This window comes from Chelonoidis abingdonii, chromosome 1 (assembly GCF_003597395.2).
Source record: "Chelonoidis abingdonii isolate Lonesome George chromosome 1, CheloAbing_2.0, whole genome shotgun sequence".
Taxonomy (NCBI): Eukaryota; Metazoa; Chordata; order Testudines; family Testudinidae; genus Chelonoidis; species Chelonoidis abingdonii.
Window position 1 is genome coordinate 172,703,549 of NC_133769.1, and position 19,980 is coordinate 172,723,528.

Genomic DNA, 19,980 nt, shown 5'->3' on the forward strand with positions numbered 1-19,980 from the left:
TAGTGATAGAGACATGCACAATGAGATGAGAAAAAATCTCATAATAGCCCATGGCAGTGTACATATTGTATGTCTGTTTGCTTTTAAAACAAATGAATAGCACAGTGGAAAATGCTGACACTTGAGAGCTATCTTAATTGTTGGAAGCTCTTGCAATGGTAAAGGGCAAGTGGTTAGATCTAAAGTCAAATTTAAATGGAAGGTTTTCTATTACCTTCCAACAATGGATTCACCAAAAATATATTGGCTTTAAACTACCAGTTCATTAGCATATGGAGGGGGTTATTTTTCCTTTGCTTAATAGGATTCCACTTGTAAACTTAGGCTTTGTCTACACTACATAGCTTTTAGCAACAAGGCTGTTGAGTTTGCCAGTGGAAACGCTGTTTGTTGGGACTTTTACAAAATAATTCCACCCCCTATGAGCGGGGTTTGTGTTGTCAACAGGAGAGTGCGCCTGCCGATAACGAGCTGCTTACACTGCCACTTGCTGCAGCAAAACTTTTGTCTTTTGGTTGGGGGCTTTTTTAAGCACCTGCGAATGACAAAACAATTGGCTGTGTAGACAAAGCCCTAGACTCCTTGTGTTTTTAAAACAATAATTGGATGCAGGGTCAACAACGTGTTCCTGTTCTTACAACGTTTTCTTAATCAACAGGCAATGCTGATGTAAAATTACAGGCCCATTTTTATGTACAGTATGATTGATTCAGTTGCAAATTGGTGATGATTTAACATTAAGCTTTACTTTCTGTTTATGAAATATTTTTCATTGTATGTGTGTGATGTCCTACATTTTTGAGAGCTTTGTTTAAGATGAATCTCTTAACAACTCACCAGTATGGAAACAAATTTTTAATTTTAAGGGTATGAGGAATTAAAACTGTTGTTTTTCTAAAATAATCCCCGTGTCATTAATTTGGTCCACAATTGCCATAAAAAGAAATATGTTACAAGTTCCATTTCTATGTCCCATTGAATCTTGGAAATCACACAACTTTTATATGGCCATTTATATGTCTTAACGGGCAGAACTCATTAATGATAAATGCTTAAATGTGAACCTTAAGCACTGCACAAGCTTCAGAGAGTCCTTAATGCTATTGTAAATTGAAAATAGGGGATCATTTTTATCTTTGGGGACAATTGGTTACTATTTTACCATGCATCATATAATTTCTATGACTAATAATATGTTTTTAGTACTGCAGCAGCCTTTAAAAACATCAACAAATTGTGGACAAGATGTAAAACAGAATATTTAGCTTTAAAATGAGACACGTTCTTTACAGTGAAATTTCGAGACTGTAGATTTCATTATAGTGTGGAACATAATTTACCAAACAGTTCAATTCATTTTGTTAAAACAGTGTTGCAAATTATATTTTAAGCACTTTAGAAATCTGGAAGAAAGAAAGAAACAGCACAAGGAGGGCACATATTTGAGTGATACTCTACCCCGCAAGAAAACCGCTGCCTCTGTATCTCCACACTTCAGTAGTGCTACTCTCGGACGAAGTGTTACTCCTAAAGTAAGTAATATGCCTATATATAGTTTTTCCATTTCTGTAGTCCCATATGAAAAGTTAAGGAGTTATGGTTGAGTAACGTAATGATCTTGTAATTATCCCAAAAGTAAGGCTATGTCTACATTCTAAAACACTCTGCACCTGTTCCACTATAGAGCTTCAGGGTAGACACTTACTGCAGTGACAGAAGGGATCCTCCCATCTATGTAGATAATCCATGTCCTCAAGAGGTGGTAACTGGGTTGACAATTTTCTTCTGTCATCCTAGCACTGTCTACACTGGGTTTTAAGTCAACTTAACCAGGTCTCCTAGGACAGTGGTTTTTTCTCACCTTGAGAGACATAGCCATGCCGATGTAACTTTTCTGTGTACATAAACCCTAGATGTTACAAACCAGCAAATTCAGAGTTGAACTTAAAGGAAATCCAAACATGTTAAGATAGGAAAAGGCACCAAAACAACCTTAATTCAAACCTGTAGTGATGTCATGCAATAACAGTTAATTTATGATTACTATATAATAGTGGTTGCAATTCCAGATTAGAGTAAACTGATTTTTAAAGAAACATTTAGAGTTCTGATTTTTCTTTTCCTCTTGGTGTTCCTGAAAGGTGGAGATGAAACAAAAATTGTATCTAGATTGTCGCACCATGAATCATTGTAGAGCAACCAAAAGCCTTCATGTGATTTTAGGAGGAGAAGATACTTGAAAATATTTCAGAAATTGAGAACGTGTACAACTAAAGTAACTTAAAGCTGATACTTTGTCATGAAATCCATATGAGGTATTTGTTTTGTCCGGAATTGCTGACTTACAAAGTTGTAAGGTGTGCAGTTTGTAAATATCTGTTCACAAAATTTCATGCAGGGTCATTTACCACTAGGACAGAGCAACAGCTGTGGCAGTGTACTTCCTCACTGTCTGGCAACCATAACCAAAGAGTCTGAATCAAGAAAAATGCATAAAGGTAAAGTTATTTTAAAACACTTACTTTCTATTCACGGGTATCTAATGTTCATTCTTCTGGAAAGTAAATCCCAAATCAGTGTACTTATAATCTACAGAGTTTATGTTAGGGCTTTGAAATAATATTTTTCCTTTCAATATGAAAATAGAAAGCTGTATATGCAATGTTCAGACTTCAGCAAAAGAAGATGGTAAAGATATATGGAATCAAACTATATTGCAGGAGCACAGGCAATGTCCCCTTGTCATTTCCCATTTCAATTTAAAAGTATATCATTTTCACATATGCTGTAGTAAACAAGAAAGGTACATTGAAGAATATGTATTGGGTAAACTGGTTAACTCCAACTAAGGTGAGTGGGTTGTTGTTTTTTTTGAGACAACTTATTAAAGATTGTGTGTGTGTGTGTGTGTGTGTGTGTGTGTTTTTAGAAACATTATCTAGTGCCTTGATCTTGTAAATTACTCTTCATGGGCAGATACTTTTGCCAGGGTGGAATAATCAGGGTTTATCATTGACCCTTAAAGATGAAGATTTATAACAGAGTACAGTTTATTTTAATCTATCATAGATGTGTGTGCCTAAAAATATTGATTGTTGTAGCTTTGTTGGTGCAACTCTGGAATAAAGACATGACAATTCTGCATCCAGTGTACAGTACTACTCTGAAACATGTCCCTGCAAACCTTGGGGTTCTGTTTATTTTTTCTCAGCTTGTGCTCATTCATGTTCAATTTTTTTAAGTAAAAATATGTTTGATTCTGTCAACTCTGCAAACTCAACTGTTTCTGAGATCTGAGAATCAATATCTATTATTTCTGCATCTTTACCAAAAATAAATATTCTACTGTAGAAATTACTTTACAATTGTGTTAATTATGCATTAGCCAAAATAGAATCCATAGTACTTTTCCATCATAGTTTCCCATATCTGTGTTGACTATTCAGGGCTAACAAGTGTTAAAAGCATTATTGTAATCTAAGAAGATGTTTGTAGTCAGCCAAATCAACAGAGGTGGCTGAACATATATGGAGCAGGTTTGCTGAGTAAAATTGCACCATTTTTACATAGCCACCTTACAAAATTGAACCACACTTGTGGGTTTGCCTCTTAGGGTTCAGTAATCTGGAGGGCCTCACACAAACTTTCTGTTTTGTTTTGTTTGTGTGTGTGTGTGTTTGTTTCTTCCACCCTGAAGTATTTCAGAAGCAGACACAAAAACAGTTCAATTCTCAGCCTGGAAAGCTTCTCTGTTGTGTATTTTGCAATACAAGATAGTTTACAAATGCACCCAGACATAATACTTACAATTTTTTGTGACATAACTTGTTTGCTTTGGCTTACAAAACATAAGAGACAAATGTTACGCAATTATTTTAAGTTAGAAGATCACAATTTTTTAAAATAGGAATGATTTTTGCAAAGTTATTTCAAGACTGCTGTGGAGTAGGTGATGTGAAACAACTGTGAATTGTTAAAGGCTTTTTTTAGAAATTGAAGATGCTGGCTATTATGGGAAAGATAGACCCACTAATTTTGAAAATCCTTGCCCACCTTTTATGTCACAAACTCCGCCAATCAAATTTCTTTTGTCAGCATGCAACCAAACTATGATATATGTGCCATACGAACAATTGTCTAATACATAGATCAGGAAAATGCTGAGAGAATGGGGAAGAGAATCACTGAAATTAGCCAGTATAGTAGAGGTGTAGACTAAAAATATATAGTCTAAGTCAAGACTGAATAAGCAGGTGGAGAATACAAAAAAGAGGTATATTTGATACTGTGCGAGGTGCTTTTTTCGATGTCATCTGGAATAATATGTGCTATGGTGATTGTCATATCACAGGAAGATAATTATTGCCTTAAAAGAGGCAGCAGAGAGGATAGCTGGTGTGAAGACACTAAATTATGAAAAGAGGTTTAGGGAATTGGGTTTATTCTCATTGGGAAAGAGGAAATTTCTTGATGGCCTAATTTGAAATGTTGAGACATTATAAAACTGTTGATAGAGCCTTTGCTTGCACTCACATAGGTTTTAGAAAGTGGGAGATATAATTAAAACAGAGGGAATCTAGGAATAAATGCAAAATACAGGCAGAATTGTCTCTGCTTCACTCTCCTTCTTTAGTTATATTTTTAATGTTTATTACCTTTTTGCTCAGATTTAGTTTTTGGAAGGAGCTTGAAGGATATAATGGCTTTTTTCTGTTCCTAAATTGTCTTAAGGTTTGGGGAAAGTCCTTTAATCTCACAAATCGGCAACTAAATTGTTTGCAGAAACTCTTCTTTAGACAATTTGTTAAATACTCCTATATGTTGAACAAATCAGTGAAGAAATACAAAAATTCATCATAAAACAATTATTCGGTGTGTGGAAACCTGAAGGGCAAGTTCTAAAACCTTTAAAAACAGGCACAAACAGGGGTCCTATGGAATTTAGTGGGGAGGCCTGTACCATGAAGCCAGAGGCATAATTTAGCCCATTCGGTAGAACTTACATTCTCTTTAATAGTATCAGTGGAGAATGTGTGTTGCCTTAGAATAGTGAAAATTGGGTAAAAAATTTCACTCGTCCTAAGATTTAAACATAATTTTGAATTTAGTTTAATTATTTGTTATTAGGGACAGGTCAATTTTCTGTTCTTGAATGTGGTTCCCATTGATTCAGTGGAAGATGGGCCTTGGTTACACAAGTCTAAGTTCTGCATAACTTCACAAACACATAGCTGAGAATGAAGACAAATCAGGTGTTAGCAGAAGTTAAATTTATTCTGTTTTCTTTCCTAAGTCCTGACAACTATATGATTTCCTTTCCTTACTATCATCCCTTTATTTCTTTGCCAGCTCTCCTCATATATAAAAACATAATTCATCAGAAAGATAAGCTTGGCCTTTCAACTACAAACAAGGGTAACAGCCGTTGAGTATCTGGGAAAGTTATATGCTGCTCTTGTAGAGGGATTGATATGTTGATGTTGTACATCTTTCCCATTTCTCTTAATAACACTGAACTGCGAGAAAAGATTACTTGAGAGAAGGGAAGATTCTTGTACAGCCCAACACAGTGTGCAGGCTTATATAGCGGTATACAGGCTTGTGATAGATAGACATTTGTGAGAACCAAAATATAGCTGTTGTCCAATTTTAGATCCTGCAAGTGATGTCACCCGTCCTGGTTTACATCATCCTGCATTGTGCTACAGGACGTCATAATTGTGTGTTCAGTATATTGAGTGGCTTTGCAGAGATAAGTAGTTTATTTTTTCTCCAATAAATAAAGAATAGATATGAATATTGCCTGTTTGTTCAGCTTAAGTGGGCAGATCAAGAGAAAACATTTATAAAATTCTTTAGACACGTTAAAACAATAAAATCATGTATTAATCTTTAATATCCCCTATACTTCCCCCAGAAAGCTCATTTTGTAAGTACAGCGTATGTAAAAAGTAGATTGTAAACTTGTGATGCATACTAAAACATCACTTATTTCACTTGCCTTCTCTCCGACAGTTGACAGGCTTGACATTTCAGTGGGTTTCTGAGCTGAAGGTGATGTGTTGTGGGTGACATGATAGTCCCACTTTATTGCTTCCAAAAACATGCACAATCCCATTGAATTTATTGGCATTATATATGCTTATGCCAGTGGTGAATTATAGCTTTGTATGATGAATGCCTTTTTATCCTTTACTATTTGGAGCAGATACCATAAACATAGCATGGTGTCACATCAACTACAATATTAAATGGAGTTGAAGTGCTGCTCAGGTGTTAATGGTGTTTCCAGTGGCTTCAAGCTTTTTTGGGGCTGAAATTCTTAGGCCAGAGATCTGAGTGTGTATATGCATAATTCTGTAGAAAGTTATTCAGCTGTCTCTGGAGGAATTGACAGTTAAGCTAATTCAGAAATGTTTTTCTAAAGTAGTATTAAATTAAATATGCCTAAAATTATTTTTCTCTAATTTTCTCTCTAATTTCTACTTCATTTACCTCAAAAACGTAAATTTGAAAATCCAAGAAGGTAAAATATGAATTTAAAGATGAATATTTTAATTTCACCAGAGTCAGGAAATGGAGCATTTTCAAATCCACTTCAATTTGACCATGTTATGCATATTCATTAAGCTATTTGGCTTTATGCAGAATAGAAAACAGAACAGATAGGCAAGGGGACTGACTTAAATTTCATGTGGGAACTGCAGCTTTGCATATCTTGATTCTGGGGCAGTTGATGTCTCATCTGCAAATAAATTTAAGACCAGGTGACGATGGTTTTCATTTGGAAGTATTTTCACAGATCCATTCATACTAAATGGACTTAATTGCAAAGACTACTAAAAGTGTGGGTGACAAGTAACCTGATTTAAAAAACTAGACTTCACAAGGAAATAACTAAGGCCTTGTCTACACTGGCAAGTAAAGCAGCTATCTGTGTTGTAACTCTTGAGGTGTGTACACACTGCCAAGCCACTTAGTGCACAGAAACTGTAAAAAACCTCACCCCAACAAGAGGCATACAGCTTTCTGCACCACGGTATAGCACCGCGGTGCCAGTGTAGACACTTTGGTCAATTACAGTGCTGTGATTGCCACCAGGAGGTGTCCCACAATACCTGTTCTCGCCTCTCTGGTCATCGGTTTGAACTCTACTGCCCAGCCCTCAGGTGACCAACTGTCATCCCCAGTCCTTAAATTACTTGGGAATTTTGAAAGTTCCCTTCCTGTTTGCTCAGTGACACATGCAGTGGTCTCGGCGCATCTTTCCAGGTGACCAAGCCTGCTCCACACACGATCCCCCACTTGGCGCAATGCCGAGCTGATGGACGTCATCAGCATTCAGGGAGAGGAGGCTGTTCAGTCCCAGCTGCACGCCAATGTAGGAATTATGAGACCTACAGACAGATTTCATGATGCATGACAGAAAGGATCCATGACTGGGACACACTGCAGTGCAGGGTCAAAGTGAAGGGCTGTGGAACACCTACCACAAGGCGCAGGAGACAAACCGCCACTCCGGTGCTGCGCCTATGAGCTGCCTGTTCTACAAAGAGCTGGATGCGATACTCGATGGCAACCCCACCTACATTGTGAAGGCCCCTGTGGCTACTTTGTTGGCTTGTGTGCCAGTCAAGAGTGGACCGAGCCAGGAGGAGGAAATCTTGGACAAGGACGTGGAGGGACAATGGGACCCAGAGGCAGAGGTTGATTTGGAGGCCAGAGATGCATGCAGTCAGGAGCTTTTTTTCTACCCCGGAGGAGCCTAGGCAGTCACAGCTATCGGAGATTGGCAAAACGCAAACAAGAGAGGAGGCCTTTGGTAAGTGGATCTGATTTTGAGAATCACTGAAGTGAGCTTTTGGGGGCAGGAGGGTTGCAGAAAGCAGGCTTGTCTCCCACTGCGTGCCTGGTCTGAGCAGCAGAACAGGCTGTTGATTGACTCCTTCACTTCAAGGGGAATCTCCCTCAGAGATCTCCAGGAAACTGTCATGGAGATACTGGGCAAACCACTGCCACAGGTTTTTTTGGCAGAGCTGCTTTGTTTCTTGCCCCCTTAAGGGTAACTTTCCCATGCCACCAGGGGCGGCTCTAGACATTTTGCCACCCCAAGCATGGCGTCATGCCACGGGGAGTGCTCTGCCGCTCGCCAGTCCCGTGGCTCCAATGGACCTCCCGCAGGCGTGCCTGCTGAGGGTCCGCTGGTCCCACGGCTTTGGTGGACCTCCCACAGGCGTACCCAGTGTACAGTATGGTCCTAGAACACTGATTTCCCCTGCCCCTGCAGTTATTCACCATTTGGGGGGACTTGTGGCTCATGTGTGCTTGCCTGGGGTCAGCCAGTTAGGGACAGTTATGTGAATAGTGGCTGTGTTTTAAATCAGTGGTCTGAGTGTTGCAAACAATACTGCTTCTGTAAAATTGCATTTTGGCTTTACAGCCAAAGAGCCCTCCCTCTTTGTTATTGCTGGCAGAACAGCTGCACAGAATTAGAAAGCAGCTGTGAAGAACTAAAGAGGACTTTCTGTGCGATGTCATGATGCAGTCCGTGGCCAAAAAAACAAGAATTGAAGGAGTGGCAGGACACTGAAAAGAGGTACTGAAAGGAGAACGTGGCACGCCAGAACGAAGCCACAGAGTGGCTCTTAAACGTTATGGAGCACCAAGTGGATACACTCTAGGTGCTACTAGCACTGCAAACCGCGCCCGCCCTTCCCTGAAGCCACTGTCGCAAAACTCTTTCTCATGTGCCTCCCAGACATCACCAACACACTCTTATCAACCTTCTGGCTCCAGTCTGTACCGGCTGCATTCCACTCCTGCCCCATCACAGTCCTGCCCTGGAGACTCCGAGTACCCACTTCACTCAACACCCGTTCCTCTGCAGTCTGGCCCTGCTGAAGTATGCTACCTGCTGCACTGTACTCCAGAGGAGAAGGTTGGATATGATATCTGAGCATACATGAATCTTTAACCATCCTGGGACCCCACCTCCTCTCTCCCTTCTCCCATCACCCTCAGTGCTGATTTGTTTTTTTTGTTTATCTCTCTCCTCCGGTTGTTGTTTTTTAATAAAATAATTGTGTTGGTTTGAAAGTAATCTTTATTTCTTTAATTGAAAGCAAACAGAGCCCTGCAAAGCAAAAGGCAGTTTTCTTACACCTTCATAGGGCATCGTCTGCACCAATCACAATCACCTCCTAGCATTACAAGCACTCTACTCCCAAGCATAGCAACAAATATTAGTGACTTTCAGCTTCAAGAAGAGAAAGAGGTGCTCTGTGGCTAGCTGCCCAGAGTGTACTGCTCCGAATACCGCTGCAAGTGCCGCAAATGTGAACACGCATTGCACAGGCAGCTAACAGTGTGAACACAACAACCGTTTCCCTTCAGAGCTCTCTGAGCAACGCTGTAACTGCCAGCGCTGTAACTCTGTCAGTGTAGACATACCCTAATACTATTTTAGCTAATAATTCTCTGAGTTAAGAGTAGTTTGTCACATGTCAAATATCTTTGGCATAAACCATTAACTGAAAAACTGTTTCTTAGCTGTCATTCTTGATGGATTTCTCAAGGATTGTAGTGTAAGTACAATTCTGGCATACACAGAATTGGTTTAAGAGCTACCAATAGATAAATGAGACATCCTGTTTAAACTAAGATGTCTACAAGTAAAAGGTGATTTTAAACTTCAGCCACCTAAAGAGGAGGAGAAAGTGATTGTTCTGAGGAAAAATTGGGAGCTAAGGCTCAGGTGAACTCGTGGGCCTGTGCAACTTCAGTGGGATTCCATGCATGTGTATGGTTTAGCCTGCGTACACTGGGTAGCGTGGCTAAAGAGCCATTAATGTAGGAATGTGAGACTTGTCCAAATAATTAAATCTAACCAATTTATGGAGTGGTCTCTCAAAGGAAGTAATAGAAGTTAAAAAAACAAGAAAAGACAAAGAGCTGGAAAACAGTGTAGGGAGCACGCATCACCAGCTGCCTAGATAATGAAAATGGTCTTTTTCATCTCTTAATTTCTACTGTGTCAGTTTGCCACTCAGAACGTTGTATATACAATTTATACATAGTTTAAGCACTCTTGTAAGAGCAAGATCTTGGGACATGACTTATTTTACTTTAAAATAATGGGCACTAATTTAAAAAAAAATGAAAAAACCTCTTAAATGTATTCAATATGATTTTTTTTTATTCTTCTTCTTATCAAACTTAGGAAAATCTAAAAAAGGTATGAGAACACCCTTTTATCTGTCTGTGTGTGTATCCCTGAGGTGTTTTGCTGAAGTCACTGATTAAAGTGATACTGTCAAGTAGTTCAGGACCAAAATCTGTGTAAATTTTCAAGTTGTTGAAATGTAGTGCAGAGCCTTCTACAGATTCCCACTTTTTTTTAAAATAACTTTTCAAAATAAACTCTCAGCTCTATCACTGGTATCTGCAGAGCCACTGCCTGTGCATTAGCCTAATGTTTTTGCTCTGTGCCTCAGAACCAAACAACGGGAGTACAAATAACAGAATTTTGTTCACACAGCTGGGCTGATTTATGTTTGATGACAGGAAAGTAAAGCCAACAATGCTATTTTGGCATATGTGCCATACAAAAATGGGTTCAGAGGCTGAGATGTTTGCATACATACAAACAAAAAACAGGAAAAGAGATATTTTTAACCTTCTAAGAAGATAAAAGAAACGAAGAGAGTTTTTTAAAAGATCAGTTATTAAAAATACTTGACAATGTCTCTTTCGAAAGCAGCTTGAGTTAATATCTGTGACCTCACAATTATTCAATATTACTAGACTTGTGGCTCTGTAACAACGGTTGGTCTTGGTGTTTAATGAACTGGTTTTGTTGTTGCATATGCACTCTTTGACTTAACTACGCAGTTACTAAAATTATTTTGTTTTGTTCTTATTACTTTAAAAAAATCCTTAATCTTGTTCTTTTGTTGTTATATCACAGTTTGCTATGTCACAGGCTTTTTTGCAAGCCCCAAGGAATGGATGGGAAAAGGGCAGAATACTGTAGTGACATCTTACTGGGAGCTTACTACTTCTAGTAGCACCCTCTATGGTTGAGCAACTTAATTGCCAAAATGCCTGTAAGCAATGGGTGCTTTCTGTGTAGTATATATTTCTCTCTTGGCTTTCGACCTTGGATATCCCCTTCATGACCTTATCTTCAGATTTTTATTTTATTTTGTTTTAAATAATTAAATAATAAGCGTGAGGCCCTTATTACTCCCCTGTCAGAGGCTATTTTATTTTCTTTGGTTATCATCCTGACTTCAATATTGGGAGGGCAGGGGGAAGAGGGAGATATACCTTGAGTATATCTGTTCACAAAAAGACTGGATGATAAGCAGTGAAGGGCCGTAATCATAGAATATCAAGGTTGGAAGGGGCCTCAGGAGGTCATCTAGTCCAACCCCTTGCTCAAAGCAGGACCAATCCCCAGGCAGATTTTCACCCCAGTTCCCTAAATAGCCCCTTCAAGGATTGAAGTCACAACCCTGGGTTTAGCAGGCCAAGGCTCAAACCACTGAGCTATCCCCCCCCCCCCAAAACAGGGCTCATCCAGAATTTGAACCCTGACCCTCTTAACACCCTAAGCGAGAATCATACCCCTAGACTAATGAGCCACTACATAGGTGGACATAGGTAGGTTGTATTTTGGTGCTATTAGAAAGCTGATGTTGAGCTATATTAGGACTGAGACTAAAGTAAACTGCCTGTCTCCTAAGGCACAAAAAGAAAGGGAGAACATGGTATTATATTTTCTGCAGCTGAACACATGATCTACATACTGTACTTAGAAAAAAACATAGTTTGTCATTGAGTTATATTGGCATGAATTCAATTGAAGGAGCAATATTTTTTTAATTATTATAATAGTGCAATTTTTCTTCACAGGAAATGAGTCTGCTTATTTTAATGCATGTTCATAGTTGTAAATTATCCTTTTTTCTGCATGGCATTTTAAAATCATTTTGTGAGTTTTCAAACCCTTCATGAATCAAACATTCTTTCTGTGTGTGAAGGGGGTGGAAGATAACCATAAGTGGCAGAAAGCATTCTCACGAGAACAGGTTAAAATCCTTTCCTTTCATGATCAACAAGATTCAAATGGTTCACTGTATATTTTATATTCAGGATATAAAAAATAGGGTTCATTTTTTCCAGTGAAATATGGGAAATGTTTAATTTTTAAAGTAAAATTAAGGATTTTTTTTTAAGTAATCTATATTAGTAAACTGGGACTCTCTAAAATATACCCATTGGAATAATATTTCTCCTTTCAGTAATTTCTGTTTCCTTCTCTTTACATAATGAATAATTGAAAACCCTTTTAAAGGAGCAATTAATCATTCCAAAGGTACAAGTATTAAAGGTAATTTTATCAAATGTTAGAAATATCATCATTTGTCATAAGTTATTAAAAACAAACTACACATACAAAGCTGTAACATCTGTTATAGAAACTGCGTTACATGGTGTTTATTATTATCCATCAAAGCTGACGTGTGTGTGTCACTTTTTTCTCCTCCACTAACTAGTTCAGTTGAATTTCCAATGAAATCTAATCTCTTCTTGAATGACAAGTACAATGCTATTGGCATCTTGGAAATAAGCTTTAATTGTATATAGGAAAACATTCAGTAGCTGACTGGAATGGGGAAATAATGTATGTTGTCTTGGAGATGTGTGGAGTGCATGTTTTCCTTAATAAAGTAATTTAATTTATGATTTGGTGTGAGCTATGCTCTATGCATATACATTTTTGAGAATACTGTAGCTTTTTTTTGATGAAGCTCCAGTGACAATAGTTTGCTCTCTAAAAGGGAATTCTGCTAACTATCATGCCATAGAAACGATCCTAGAACCAAACCAACTCATGTGCAGGTAAAATACCAGAGGAAGAAGGCCTGTTACTAAAAATTACTGTGGAAAATATTCCCAATTCATATTTCTTAAGTCATTAATAATGATGACTAATAAAAAATGTATAAAATATGATGTGGCAAAATCCCCAGACAAATTGTTATCTGGATTAATACATGTGAATCAGTAGATTGTTTCTTGATTCAGGAGAGATTTTAGTATCTTCCAATTGGTGCTGTTCATCTCCTGGTTTATGGACAATATAATCTGAAATATTTAAGAATCAAAAGTGCAAGCAGCTCTTTGATTGTTTCAAACAGAATGTGATCTGTGACCCAATGTGGACAATATAATACTTTAATACAAGCATTAAAAAGGATTTTATAGAATATCTTTATGCACCAAACTAGCAGGCTCCTTTACACCTCCTTCTTATGAGTCAAAGGCTTATTTATATGGTGCAGCTATGTGCATTAGAATTGTAAAGCACACCGACATGCTGCACACTTACTGCTCCATGAAGATCTTCCTGGTATGCAGAAGTTTCCAAAATTATTTGGTTAAAACTAAAACAGACCAAATGTCTGCATCCAAGAAGGCAAATGTTTTAACTGAGTAATTCCAATCCACTCATGTGATTTACACAATCATGATAATTTAACCTGACTTTTTTTTAAAATAAGCATTACAAATAGTGTCTGTGCATGGGGCAAGAACTAAGATTTCTATTTGCATGCTTACCATGCGTACATGCTTGATGGATGCTCACAGGAAGCAGGAACTACTGGTGATTTTGTAGTGGTATTTAAACAAAAAAAACCCATGCACACAAAAACAAGCATCTCATGAGGCTACAAAAGTCTCTGTTTCAGTCTTGTAAGGAGAATCTCAAGTAGTTCTGTACTTGTAAGTTTTAGGGAGATACCTTAGGAACGTGAATCAAGACTACTTAAAGGATATGCTCTTTATTTTCAGCATATAAACTAAAGGTCTGATCTGCAGTTGCCATTAAGGGCAAAACAAAAACTGACTTTAGTGGGAGTTGCAGGTACTTGGCACCCCTGAAAATCAGGGCATTTTAATTAGGTGGTGATTTAGATGCTTAACTTTAGCTACCCCGAGTCACAGTTTCAGGGTAAATGTGCTTATAGCCTCGAGGGTTGCCAACCCTCCACAATTGTCCTGGAGTCTCCAGGAATTAAAGATTAATCTTTAATTACACATTATGTCATGTGATGAAACCTCCAGGAATACATTCAGCTACAACTGGCAGCCCTAAAGCTCCCTCCTGTGGTTCACTCCAGGAATGCCAAGTCAGTTCTCAGGCCTCTATCTGTCACCAGTAACTGGGTGGGGAGCTATGTCCCATTCCCTTCTCACTGGAAGTTGTAAGGCTTCACAGCCCCTGCCATACCCAGTGATAACCTAGCAAGCCCGTCTGCCTAATGGCCAGTACCTGTGCACTGCTTTCTCTCTGAGGGCTACAACTGTGTATTGCCAGCCGTTACAAGTTACCGCACAGCTCTTCCTACGCAAGCATATTTATTCTTATGATAAAAGCATTACAGAGACACCATAATAAAAACAATAAACAGGTCTAGCCTCTTACTGAATGTATGAGAAATTGCCCATCAGTCCTCTGGGGCCCTGGTAGGCCAAAGTCTTTCAAACCCTTCAGCAAGGGTTGGAAGTGCCCTCTGTCCCTCCCAGTCTATTTGCTGAATCAGAAGAAAGACACAAATCTGTTTAAACTCTACTTTTTATGCAACGAGTCCTTTCTTTGTTTGAATCTCTGGAAACCCAGCTTGAATCAGTATATGCAAACCACCCCAGAGGCTGGTACCTCTCTGGAGCTGTTTACAGTCTCAGCAGCCCACCTTATCGCTCACCATTCTTTTTAGTTCTTGGAGGAGCTTTGGTAACCGTCCTCCACGGAGTAGTCAGGTCCGGTGCAAGGAAGTTTTGCGCCCTAGGCGAAACTTCCACCTTGCGCCCCCCCAGCCCTGCAGCAGCTCCCTGCCTCCCCCGAAGTGTGCCCCCACCCCTGTGGCAGCTCCCCGCAGCCCACGGCAGCTCCCCACCCCCTGGCCCGAGGAGCCCTGTGGTACCTCCCCACCCCAGCTCACCTCTGCTCCGCGTCCTCCCCAAGCACGCTGTCCAGCTGATTGGCGCCGCAAGCCTGGGAGGCGGGAGAAGTGAAGCAGTGACTGCACAGTGGAACCCCAGTGCTGCCAGCGGCACGCTGACCCAGGGGAACCCCTGGGCTGCCAGCTGCCCAGCGGCAGCGCGCTGACCCAGGGGAACCCCAGGGCTGCCGGCACGCTGACCCAGGGGAACCCCTGGGCTGGCGGTGGCAGCGCGCTGACCCAGGGAAACCCCTGGGCTGGTGGCTGCTGGCAGCAACACGCTGACCCAGGGGAACTCCTGGGCTGCAGGCTGCCGTGGCGGCGCGCTAACTCAGGGGACACCCTGGGCTGCCAGCTGCCATAGCAGCGTGCTGACCTAGGGGACCCCTTGGGCTGCCAGCTGCCACGGCGGCGCACTGACCCAGGGGACACCTGGGGTTGCCCCCTGCCACTGCTGCCGGCAGTTCAGACTCCCTCTCCATCACAGCAGCAGCAGGCCGCTCAACCACTTAAAAAAAAATTGGGGGGCGCTGCTTTTTGTCGCCCCCAGATCTTGGCGCTCTAGGCAACCGCCTAGTCCGCCTAAATGGTTTCACTGGCCCTGGGAGTAGTACAGAGTCATATATAACCATTCATAAATTTAATACACTAGACCCCAAAGATACTTTATGGGGTTGCAGTATCTGTCATCCTTAGTTTTAGGTTTTTGGCCTAGGTTTTGCACCTTTGTTTCCGTAATTCACTTACTAAAAATAAATATTAAAAAAAAATGGTTTGAGAGTTGCTGAAGTTTAGCCAATAAACTAATCTCACAAGTAATGAAAGTGAATTCCTTGGTGTCAGTCACAAGCAAATCCAGTTTTCCCAAATCTTCTGTACATTTATGATTATTTTATTAAATTCTTTAGAGCACCTCTAGTTTGGTCACAGTGCAGTTTTAGATTGAGATGGTGTTTAAAATGCTTCTGCAGCTATTTATAAACATTTAATTTTTAGTTCAGAGAATTTTATGTCTAAGAATTAGGTAAGCTTACTTTTCTTTTCTTTGATTGCACTCTGTAGGGTATAATCATCAACATATATGTGAAGAACAAAGGCAGAAATCTCCTGAATTCTACAGCAGAACTGCATCTGAATCTAATGTGTATCTGAATAGTTTCCATTATCCTGATCATAGCTACAAGGACTATGCATTTGATACATTAAGCTTAGATAGTTCTGACAGTATGGAGACCAGCATATCTGCCTGCTCCCCTGATAATATTTCCAGGTAAATGTTAACTTCTCATATTTTTTTCTTAATGGAAACTGTTAGAACAAGTTGTAAACATTGAAGCAAGAGAAGATAGAAGCTTTTACTAACTGGGTAAGAAAATCTGCAAGAGTTGGACAGAAATATTATTTAGCATTTGGATACTGTTTTTCATTTTCAAATCAATTTAACTAATTCTCATCTCATCCCTGAGTTCTGCAGATGGAAAATTAAAATATGGAGAGGTTAAGTAACTCGTTTAAGGTCACACAGAGAAGTCAGTGTCACAGCTGGGATTAAACCTATGCAGGAGTTGACTTTCTGTATGTTTTAGTGGATTTGGCATAAGACTGCCTTTCTGATCACTGTAGACTTCTTACATAGGATATTCATTGTCAAGTCCCCGATCCAGCAACTAAGTTTACTCTGTCTGTGTCGAGGATGTTATCTCATTGGGGCTCGGACTGCTGAACTTTTTGTATTTCTTGCCAATAATGCTAGCAAACTTGTCTCCCTTCTCCAAATCAGAATAAAAAAAAAGAGTCATTGGTTCCCAACCGTGGGCCCTGATCTCTAGGATATGCTTCTGTTATTTTAGGATCTTATCAATTTACCTACTGAAGATAAAAGCAATATATTGTATTTATTTAAAAACAAGAATGCACAGCAGCTGGGGTCTGAAAACAGCATGTTGACAACCCTTTTTCTCTGACTATCCCATTGTGGTGATAGCACTTTGCTTTCTGCCAAATCCCTGTTTGGGTAGTTTGGGAAAGCATGAGAATCCTGTCAATGAAATAGAACATTGTCACAGAATTAGAACTTCTTCTGAACATGAGGAAAGCTTTTTGGCTGCCATATTGTGTTTTGTCTAGCATCTGTTTCCTTGAGTATCTGCCCATTGCGCTCCTCTTTTATTGTGATAGTGCTATGGGAGCTTTTACTAACGTTATGGAGCAGTTTGAATGTAATGGAGAAGTTAGTTAGTTGTTGGAAATAGATATTCAGGATCAATATTTGCTGCAGTCGTCTTGTTTTGTTTATAGCAGCAAATTGTAATATAGAAGATAGATGTAAAGGCCTAACAGACGTTTGTGTTTTCAAAGCAGAAAATGTTGATCCAGTGACAACTGAGTTTTCATTACATGTTGTTACACTAAGTGGCAAATATAATTTTAAACTTTTCTATCTAATGTATATTGATGTAGGGAAGCAATGGTTGCTCACAGATGGGCCAGATTCTGATACCCTTACTCAGGCTGAGCAGTGCCTCAGTGATGCTTTTTGTATAGAACAGTACAGTACAATTCAGCTTAGTAATGGTATCTGAATCTGTCTCTTTCCTATGATTGACTTATTGCTCTGTGATTCTCTTTAACAGAGGCATCATACACCTAGGTTACGCGCAGACTAGCTTGCAAATAGAAGCTTAAAGGTGGGATTTTCAAAGAGGCCTAACAGAGTTAGGTGCCTAGGTCCTGTTGATTTTCACTCAGGTTCTTTTGGAAATCTCAGCCTAATTTCTAAATGTTAATTACACACAAACGCTCACACACAAATGCACTCAGTACTTTTATGGATCAAATGATTTCTTACTGGATAAAGTTAGTTTAGGTGGGTATTTGTTTATTTTTGTTGATCGTTCATAGATGATAGATGTCTTCCTCTTCTGAGACAGATTCCAGGACCATAAGGCATATTGAATTACAGAGGTTTCAGGGAATATTTTAAAATTATTTCCAGCCATGTCTCACCTCCAGGGGAAAATTCAACATGGCTGTTTACTAACTCACATACAACATAAAACATACAAAAGAAATAGGTTGGGGATAACGAGAGAGGTTAATTGCTGAGAGTACCTAAAGTCCCACAGTACTCAAAATACAACTGAAGTATAAATTTTGAAAGGTCATTCTTTAGCCTATAAAAATAAGAGATCCCATGAACCATTAGTAACTTGTTTTCCTGGTTGAAGTATCAGAGTGTAGCGCCTTGAGCTTTACAACCTTATCTGAACCTGACAGGACCCAGCTACATGTGTTAGGGTTGGATCGGACCTGAAAATAACCCGATCTGAACTCAGGAGAATTGGGTCATCTCTAATTGTCTCCTCTTGTCCAGGGTGTTGGCATGGCGGTAACTGCATGCCCCACTCCTACTGACAGCCACCATCTCGCTGCACTCCATATATGCTACAGAGTGAATGTGCTGATGAGTTGCAGTGCCTCGTACTCGGCAGCATGCACAGCACAGCAAGACAGCAGCTGATGACACACCAACCTCAAGGGTCAATGGTGGCTGGAGAAGGATCCCAGGCACTTTGTAGGCCTAATTTCAGAAGCACCAATTTTGGTGTATTCATTTTCCGGTACCCTGCTCCCCCTCTTACCACCTCACGGCTGTGTTATCAGTAGACTTTCTCTGCTAGAATCAATTCAGCCTTTTTGTCTCTTCCTTACATTCTTTCTTAAATAATTTTATATAACCAGGCATTGTGGAAATTCATGAACCTTTACCCACTTTCCACCAGTTAGGCATACAATTAAACTAGACCTTCTAGGACTCAATGATTACAATAGGGCCTTCAGTCTTTCTCTCCTATCTTCAGTACTGAGATGTGAGCCTTTCAGAATATGGGATTGTGTGTCCTGTCATTCAGTGCATTTTTCTGATATTCCCTACTACCTGCTCTTTATTTTAATTTGGTAAATTCTGATGACAAGTTCAGTGATACAAGAAGATAGAAAATCAGTTCATGGCCAGAGGGACTTCAATTTTACAATTAGGTGGTTACTGGCGTCAATGCAGGGGATCAGTAAATGAGTGCTATGTTTTGGGCTAAGTGGCCTCTTTAGACCCACATGTTCTAGGGATGGCAAACCACACTGAACCCACAAACTCTATAGACTCTCGGGTCTGCATTTTTGGACAACTCTGGATGAGAGACTATATTTATTGAGAGCATATTATACTTAATACACTATTTGTACTTGGTGCTAGCTGTACTAAATTGGACTTGACTTTTTATCAACTCCATTATTAAATTATCCAGAGTTAGTTTGTAAAATATGGCTTCAGTCTTCAACTATTCTCATAGGTAATTTTTTTTTAATGTATATACAGTGCCAGCACTTCAAATGTTGCAAGAATAGAAGAGATGGAGAGACTTCTGAAACAAGCTCATGCTGAAAAGACACGACTGCTTGAATTCCGGGTAATCTAAAGATTTCTTTGACAGAGGTTAATAGATACTTTGTTCAGATAATAAACATTTCATTTGGCCATTCTTAAATTGTAATTACCTAACACAGTCCTAACAAATTCATTTTTCGCTTCCCCCAACTTTGTCCCACTGGAATCCTGCTATTCCTGATACTCTGTGCAACAGCTACCATTTCTGTGGCTGAGCTAATCAACATTGCTCCTTCATTTGCTAAAGGGATGGCTTATCAGTAGTACTTGCTTACCATCCCCATCTTTATGGGGCTGCTCAAAGTCTACTAGTCCAGGAGGCAAGAGACCAGCCCCTGTAACTGAACCAAAGTCTCTCATTAAGAGAGCTTTAAACTAGGAAGTTGGGGGAGATGGTTGGGAGATGTCCAGGAGATCTCCATGCCAGAATTTAACCTGGAGAGGGAAGTAAACAAAGTGAGAGGGGATACGCTTGTGGACTGAAAGAATTGACACCAAGGAGGAAAAGTGGGTAGAAACTAGCCT

At 39.7% G+C, this 19,980-nt stretch overlaps 1 protein-coding gene across 9 annotated transcripts in view; it reads left to right on the forward strand.

Annotated features, from left to right (window-relative positions):
• Window positions 1-19,980, forward strand: part of PHLDB2 (pleckstrin homology like domain family B member 2) — a 90,227-nt gene that overhangs the window by 54,003 nt on the left and 16,244 nt on the right. For 6 of the 9 annotated variants that reach the window (XM_032804443.2, XM_075072656.1, XM_075072665.1 and 3 more), the window contains 5 exons: window positions 1,392-1,532; window positions 2,399-2,498; window positions 12,359-12,394; window positions 16,074-16,281; window positions 19,387-19,477. In XM_032804443.2, the coding sequence (XP_032660334.1) occupies window positions 1,392-1,532; window positions 2,399-2,498; window positions 12,359-12,394; window positions 16,074-16,281; window positions 19,387-19,477 (576 nt within the window). The remainder of the gene's footprint in view (window positions 1-1,391; window positions 1,533-2,398; window positions 2,499-12,358; window positions 12,395-16,073; window positions 16,282-19,386; window positions 19,478-19,980) is intronic. The other 3 variants (XM_032804449.2, XM_032804452.2, XM_032804446.2) reach the window with 1 other exon arrangement.